Source organism: Globicephala melas, chromosome 6 (assembly GCF_963455315.2).
Source record: "Globicephala melas chromosome 6, mGloMel1.2, whole genome shotgun sequence".
Classification (NCBI taxonomy): domain Eukaryota; kingdom Metazoa; phylum Chordata; class Mammalia; order Artiodactyla; family Delphinidae; genus Globicephala; species Globicephala melas.
In genome coordinates this window covers 51,199,981-51,208,343 of record NC_083319.1, presented here as the reverse complement: position 1 = coordinate 51,208,343, position 8,363 = coordinate 51,199,981, and the positions used below count along the sequence as shown (strand labels likewise).

At 44.7% G+C, this 8,363-nt stretch overlaps 1 protein-coding gene across 2 annotated transcripts in view; it reads left to right on the top strand.

Moving 5' to 3' along the window:
• The first annotated feature begins 2,002 nt into the window (after nt 1-2,002).
• The window catches only part of PGM5 (phosphoglucomutase 5), a 194,054-nt gene continuing 187,693 nt past the window's right edge, over nt 2,003-8,363 (top strand). For both annotated transcript variants that reach the window (XM_060299977.2, XM_030877055.3), the window contains exon 1: nt 2,003-2,695. In XM_060299977.2, coding sequence (XP_060155960.1) covers nt 2,435-2,695 — 261 coding nt within the window. In that variant the 5' untranslated portion in view covers nt 2,003-2,434. The remainder of the gene's footprint in view (nt 2,696-8,363) is intronic.

Below are 8,363 nucleotides of genomic sequence, written 5' to 3'. Positions count from 1 at the left end.
GTGTGAATTCAGAGAACAGAAAAATAATATTCAAAAGACTTTATCAGTGAAAGTGTCAATTATGTGGTGGGCAGTTACGGTTTGTTTGCCCATCTCTCCTGCCTTTGGGGACCAGCACCCCCTGACTTTGGAGGAACTTTGTCCCTTTCACTGTGGGGTTCCTGCTTTGTGGTTGGTTGCGTTGCCTCAAACTGGACCAGAGTCTTTGGGAATTTGGGGATTAGAACCAAGGGAAGAGACTTTCCTTTTGGCTGGTAAAGCTGTAAAATCTTATCTGAGATGTGCCTGACTTGTCCTCAGCCCTGGGGAAGGAGCTGGGCTGTGGTAGGAGAGAATGATGGTGATGTCAAGAGAGAGGCAGGTCCTAGAAGTGCAGAGATGGAGTCCTGGAGACCTTCTGGTTATGTCTGAGGCTTGGAGGCTGCATCCTTTTCTTCTTGTCTGGGACAGAGGACTTACCACCCTCTCCTGGGAATGATACTGTCCTTCCTTGCAAAATGAAATGTTATTAGAAAGTGGTTAAAAAAAATGCCCCATCATAGAGATGTGCACAGGTCCTTAGAAGTGTTGACATTCTATTTGGTGCTAAGACAAGGCTCCCTCAACCATAAAGTCAGGAACTTTACAGGGGAATGGAGAGAGTAGAGGCAAAACAACAACAGCAACACACACACACACACAACCTTCACTGTTGAAGAGAAGAGCTAGAGTCTCAATAGGATTCAGTTGATGACTTCACACTTTAATGATATTAATAAAAAGGGGAGGGGCCACATAAGAATTTGTACTGAATGTAGGTGCCATCTTGGCCACTTCCTTCAACCTCACAGAAAGCCTCCTTTTTCTCATCTGTAAAATGGGAATGATATGAATGCCATTACTACTTCTTTTAGTTGTTTTGAGCCTCCAAAGAGAAAACAGATGCAAGGCCTTTTGTCAGCTGCAAAACAACATATAAGTGTGAGCTGTTATTCACAGTCATCTTACTGTGATCAAACACTTTATAATCCTGCAGCAAATCCAGCTTAGTCCCAGGAAGTGGACAATATTTGGAGGAGGAGAAGAAGCAGGAGATTTCAGTGACTTTAGTGGGCGCAAAAATGCTTTGAGGGTGAAAGGAGATAGAAGCAAAAATGAGAATTGTTTCTTCCCTTTTGGGGCTTTATCCTTTTTGCCTGTTTATTTTCTATGGGGAATTTCTTGATTTGGGATTTTTGGTGGGCTTTATGGAGAGAAGGCAGCACATCTCTGACCACCCCCCTCTCCCCACCCCACCCCCAGATGCCAGAAAGCTTGTGAAAGGAGCAAGCCCAGTTCCTGGTACCCTGTCCTTGTTTAATTTGGGTTTGTTCATTCATTCCTGGTAGGACCTTACAAAGGGCTTTACCCTCCTCCTAGTGAAAGCGATGAATCCTGGTAAGAGCTCCGCAGTGTGGACACATACAGTGTGGGACAGCCTGTTTCTAAGCAGGAGCTGGGCCAGGGAGGGTGAAAGGGCAAGAAGAATAAGGAAATACGCGTCCACGCATCTGTGTTTCTGCTGTTGTGACCACCACAACAAACAAGCAAAAAAAAAAAAAGTTTTCTTCCTGAGAAGTGTTCTGCCTTCAGAGAGCCTGGGGAAAAGTGTGGATGGCTGGGTGGATCCTGCTGGATTGAAGGGCCTGACAGTATGTGATTCCCTGCAACAAATGGTAGTGGTGGGGTGTGTGTACACACGCAGACACACTCGCAGCGCCCAGCCTCCAATTTCAGCGCTGGCAGAAGATAACAATTCTCAGCTCGCTCTTCCAGGGTTATTTTTGGCTGGGGCTGTTCTCTGATGGCAAAAGGTTTCAGCCCTCTCCCAACTCCACCCCTGTCCTTGTTCAAAAGAGAAACTGGTGCTTGTAAACCGCTTTCTCCCTGGGAGGCCGGGAGGCAGGGCTGCGGGTTGGAGGGGAGAGGGGCCGCGGGTACGGGGAGAGGACCCCCAATCCTGGTCAAGTTCACACCACCCCTTCCCCGGCTGTTTTCTAGCGGAGGGTGTGCCGGGGGAGACGCGATCACCGGGGAAGGCTCGGGCTAGGCGCGCGAGGAGGCGTCCCCGGGATCGGGGTAGTTGGCACTGGGAAGGGGCTTTTGGGACACCCCGAAAGTGAGTCCAGCTGGGAGAAGAAGCTGCGGGCACGTCGGGCGCTCCGGCCGGAGAGGAAGTTGGGCGGGTGCGAACTTTTCTTGGAAGGTAGAGGCCAAACTCTGCGGGGGCAGCTAGGGGCCGCGCGCAGAGGGAGGAGCGGTCGGCGCGGCAGGAGGGCGCGGGGCGCGGGCCGGCCGCAGAGGGGGCCGCGGCGCGAGGCGGAGCCCGGGCGCGCCGCCAAGCTGGTGGGGGCCCCGTCGGGCTGCAGATTCCCTCCGGCTCCCGGAGCCGCGGCAGGACCGGCCAGGAGGCGCCATGGAGGGGAGCCCCATCCCGGTGCTGACGGTGCCAACGGCGCCCTACGAGGACCAGCGGCCGGCCGGCGGCGGGGGGCTGCGACGGCCCACCGGGCTCTTCGAGGGTCAGCGCAACTACCTGCCCAACTTCATCCAGAGCGTGCTGTCGTCCATCGACCTGCGTGACCGCCAGGGCTGCACCATGGTGGTGGGCAGCGACGGCAGGTACTTCAGCAGGACGGCCACGGAGATCGTGGTGCAGATGGCCGCGGCCAACGGGGTGAGTGACATGCCGCCCCTCGCGTCCTCAGTCCCCCTCCTCACCCTGCCTTCTCCGCCGGCCTGCCCCAGGCCCAGCCTAGACCCCCACCCTGTTCCCGGGCTCGGCCGCTCCCCCAGGTCCCCTCCGTCCGCGTCCCGCCACCGCAGCTCCCCGCAGCCTCCCCGGCGCACCCGGGACGCCCGGGCTGTGTCGCGCCCGCCGCTCCGAAAGGCCTTAAGGGTTGCTCGCCCTTCTTTGAGCCCAGCCGGGCATCCCGACCGACCAGCCACATAGCCCTGAACTCTCTCTGGACTCTGACCATGTCCTGCACCTGCTCGCTGTTCTCGACTTTCTCTTCCCCAACCCTTTAAAAATATTTGTTCTGACCGTTTTCACTACCCTCCCGCTACCAATATATTGATAGTTGTCCCCCTCCCCACCCCACTTCTATATCCTATTTGCAGTCTTCTTCTACTCCACATCTTGGCTCTGCCAAATTTAACCGTAGTGTTGGCTCCGAAGACACACACACACACACACACACACACACACACACACACACACACACACACACACACACACACACACACACACACACACACACACACACACACACACACCAGTGTTGGTTACTGACATATTTAGCAAGCGTGGACCCTGAAGGTTTTTAATATCATTGGTTCATGGAGTTATAGTTCATAATTGATTTGATTAGGGAAAGGATGGGACGGGAATCAGTGTGAACCTATACAGACTGGGCTCTCGGTTCCGGGGAGGCAAATCTCTAAATGGTCAGAAATGAGATTTGCAATGCTTTTCTTGAAGCAATTCCCAACTTCTCTCCAAGATGCCCTTTGGCAGTTTACAACATTTCATGCCTCTTCTCCCCTGCAGTTTTCATCCTCCTTTCCTCTCCCTTCTCGCACCACTTAAGTAGTCTTCTTTTGCAATCTGAATTCTCAGACCTTGAGTTTTTCTCTTTCTCCTTCCTTTCTCCCTATCCTACAACTAGACGCATCTTTTGACATATCCCCATACCCTGATTTCCTCCTTTCCAAAGCCAGCAGCGTCTCAAGAGGGATACTGACTTCAAGGGTCCCTGAATTCTCTGTGGGAAACATTGTCTAAAAGAGGAACTTAAGCCTTGTTAATGCAGTCAGATCCACACACATAGAACTTCCCTTTAAGTGAAACCTGTGCAGATGTATAAGTGAGTGTGAACATTTAAAAAAGAGAAACTAAACAATGATCTGGCTTTTGAATTCCCTCCTTCCCTCCTTTCCAACCCTATCCTTTTTAATTTTCTCATTTCTTGCTTAGAAAGACAACTTTGAGGTTGTCCATGCTTCACGTTTGTCTACTCTAACTCCCCCTTTTCAGTGTTTCTGGAATAGGGAAAGAGGATTTTTTTTTTTTACTAACCAAAAAGCAGTTGGGTGAAACAGGGCCTGGCTGGGGTGAGGGTGAGCTGGGTGGTGGGACTGTGATCTCCAGCCCCAGCAGATGATGCTGCTGGAGATTATAAGACTTGTATTTCTCTCTGGCTCCTCACTTGGGATTGATGAAAGTTGGCCTGAATCAGGGATTTGGAGAGAGGTTAACAAATGGTCTTTTACTCTTGTCTGACAAAGCCGTTCCCATGGAATGATGGAGAATAATGAGCCTTGGGAGAGCTGTGGCAGCTTTCATACTCCTTCCTGGGCCAGGTTTTCCAAGGAGTGAGAAAAACATGGCCTGTCCAATATTTATTGCGGGTCAGGAAAGGTTTGGAGTTACAGTTGTTGATTTGCATGGACGCGTTATTATTATGCTTTATTATTTCTTGGCACACTTTACGCTAAGGACTCTTCAGTCTCTTAACTTCAGTGGGTCTTCTCTGTAAACACATTTTATTGACTTTATGAGTGGAGTTTATTTTAGGAGATAGTTAGCATACGTTAATATATACCTAAAATAGAGTCAAATTTAATCTACCAGTTGTTATGAAGGACAGAATGACAAACTAAAGTCCACACAGAAGCACCGTCTTTTATTTTTATTTATTTATTATTATTATTTTTTTCTGTATGTGGGCCTCTCACTGATGTGGCCTCTCCCGTTGCGGAGCACAGGCTCCGGACGCGCAGGCTCAGCGGCCATGGCTCACGGGCCCAGCCGCTCCGCAGCATGTGGGATCTTCCCGGACTGGGGCACGAACCCGTGTCCCCTGCATCGGCAGGCGGACTCTCAACCACTGCACCACCAGGGAAGCCCGCACCGTCTTTTAAATAATCTGAAAGTATTAATTCTAAGATGGACGGGCATGGGGGAAAGGGATGGTTGACTCTTGTAACGATTTCAAACAGCCAGTTTTCACCAGTCTTTTCCTCATTTTGTTCAGCTTCGTGGGAGCTTTTGCTAAAGCAAAGTGAATAATCAGAAGGCTGACTTCAGGCGAGAGGCGGTTTAAAAGGGACCACAGTAAGCAAAATTGGTCTTGCATGATTGCAAATTGATGGGGATGCACTTGCCTCCTGACTTGGCCTGCTGATTATACTCAGGAATGGGGAACTTCAATTCCAAATGCTTTGGCCTTTTTTTGATTTCCCATTGGATATTCATAGTAAAAAAAAAAAGAAAAGAAAATAGTAGAAGATAGAATTTATTCTCTTTGAACTGACTTGAATATGACCAGGTGGGCTGCATTCTCTCTCTCTGAAAAACCTTGGTTTTGATTGAAAAAGTTAATTTTACAAAGCCGTTTTTCTATAAAAAATGGTTGTTGCTCTTCGCTTATGAAATTGCTGGAGGAAAACAGAAGTTTGGAATTTCTAAAACAATAAACTACACTATTAATATTTTAATATCTCATAAAGTTTGAAATAGATTCCTACACAAATACCTGTACAATTGGAGATTTTAAAAAACTTTCTCATAAAGTTATGAAACTTTCAAGCTTTCAGGAAAGTGTAGAGAATAGATTAACGACATCCATATGCCCTTGTCCTAGATTGTTGACATTTTTCTATGTTTGATTCATCTTTTCGAGGGTCTAAAGTATATTAAAATATATTAAAGAACATGACATTTTACCCTAAGTTTTTCAGTACGGATCTCTAAAAAAGAAGAACATTTTCCTTGATAGTGACAGTATCATTAACATCCCAAACAAAATAAAAAATTATTTCTTTACATTATTTATGACCCAGTCCACATTCAGATTTCTTCAATTTTTCTGAAATGTCTTTTATACCTAATTTGTTCAGGCGTGTTTCTTCTAATCAAGGAACACACATTACATTTGTCTTAAGTCTCTTTTAACCTAGAAAGTACCTCCCTTTTTTTTTTTATTTTGTTAACGAAATTGACTTGTTGCCGAGACTAGGTCGGTTGGTTTTTCTATAGAATGTCTCCTCCACCTCCTTTCTGGAATTTTCTGATTACTTCTTTATGGTGTCATTTAACTTTTCACTCTATTCCCTGTGTGTGTGTGTGTGTGTGTGTGTGAGAACTAGAAATCAGTCTAAAGGCTTAATTAGAGTCAGGTTCGGTATTTTTTTATAAGATTATTTCATAGGTGATGGTGTGTATTCAGTTGCATAATACAAGGAAACATAGTCTCTGGTTGTTCCATCATCCGTGATGCTGAGATAATTATAGAGCTATGGTGGTATGGTCCATTATTTTCCCCTTTGGGACTAGCAGTAGGCTGTGGGGTGCACTTTGTACCATGTGAATATTCAGTTCCTTATCAATTTTTACCCAATTGTTTTAGCATCCATTAATGATACTGGCTTGAGTTGATTATTTCATTAGGGGTTTCAAAATGATGATTTTCAAATTCTCTAATTCCATCTACATGTTTTAGTTGGCATTTTTCTATAAACTGGGTATTTTCCTCACTACTAGGCTATTTGATTATTCTGTAATATAGTTCCTTCTGGAAAGACAGAATATGTGTTTATTTCTCTCTCTTTTTTAATTACCAATTTTCAGAGTAAGAATTTGGTGAAATAGCCACCTCCATTGATGACACATGAATTTTGTTTTGTTTTGCTTTCACTTTTTCGAATATCACTATGGACTCCTGGATTTTTATATAATCAATTTGAATAGATTATTGAAGAATGAAAAGAAACTACCTTTTTTTTTAGTAGTTTTTACGGGGCTATGTGAATTTATCTAAAAAACCCCAGAAGTATTTTAATCCCCTTTTGAAGTTACAAACTATGTCATGCTATATAGAGCAACAGACAAACAAACAACAAAAAACTAAGTATATGAAGTAAATAGTGTCATTTAAATGAATTGAGATCAGACTTAGTTTGAAACTAATTGATTTTTTTATCCTATTTCTATTTCCATCTGCTTTAGATCCTCCTCAGGGGTTTAGATCCTCTGTGTATCAGTTTATTCTAATGTCTTAAAGAACTGAAAAGCCAAATGCATCATAATGGCTACAGGAATGCCTTTGCTTCTCTGGGTAGATCCATTTGCAGCTCAGGGCATTTGTCTTTCTTCCTCCTCTTTGTAAAAATCTACTTTTTTAGTCCTAAACTACCTTTAATATTGGACAGGTGACAGAACTGTATCTGCCTGAAGATGTTTCTGACTTTTTCTAAAGTCTTCTTTTTCTGAGATGACATTGTATATTGGCACTGTCTAACAGAACTTATTGTGATGATGGGAATGTTCTGTAATCTCTACTGTCCTAGCCAACTAGGACACTTGACTGTTGAATACTTGAAATGCAGCTGATGCTGCTGAAGAACTGAATTTTACATTTTATTTAATTTTAATTAATTAAGATTGAAACTTAGATAGCCACAAGTGCTTAGTAGGTACCATACTGGACAGCACAGTTCTATAATTTAACATTTAAAGTGTGTGTGTGTGTGTGTGTGTGTGTGTGTGTTTAATGGAGCCAGACTGTTACAATCAAAAGCAACTATCGGTTAAATAAAGGGAGGTCGACAAATACTACAAATACATAATTGGCAAACCCAGACCAGATTTCTTCATACAATAACCACACTCTCTTTTGACTTTAGCCCAGGAGGCAATGAGGTATGGTAGAAAAAGCACTGTATCAGCAGCTGGAGGGCTTGCCTTATTTTCCTAGCTCTGACATACAAGTTGCAGTGCAAATGCTTTAGCCTCTTGACATACCAAGAAACCACTTGTTTTCTCATCTATAAATTGGGTATGATAGCATCTCTGAATTATCCTGAGAATCAAATGAAGCACTGCATATGAAAGCATTTTGTAACATCCACAGCACTAAGAAATGCAAGGGAGTATTACTATGGTCAGCTGAATACATCTCAGATAATAATGATTTGACTGCGTGTATGGACTAACCTAGAGCTCTGTAACAAGTTTTAGCCAAGAGAAAATCCATTTGCCAGTTAGCCATGCACTGTACTGGCCATATGATGATCAGCATTAATGATAATAATATTGGCATACAGTGCAGCTTACAGGATTCAAGAGCTCCTCAATGGCTTGTGAAATCTTTTAGAGGTAGAAAATGAAGTGAAATGATATGAGGAATGCTAGATCAGTGAGGGGCTTGGGCGTGCCCTCCGGATAGATGCTGGCACAGGTTGTATTTGATTCCAACAGGTCATAAAGACGTGTCTGTTTCCAAAGAATGAGAATACACTTGCCTTGGCATTTATGAGAACTATCTGGGCAACAAATTTTG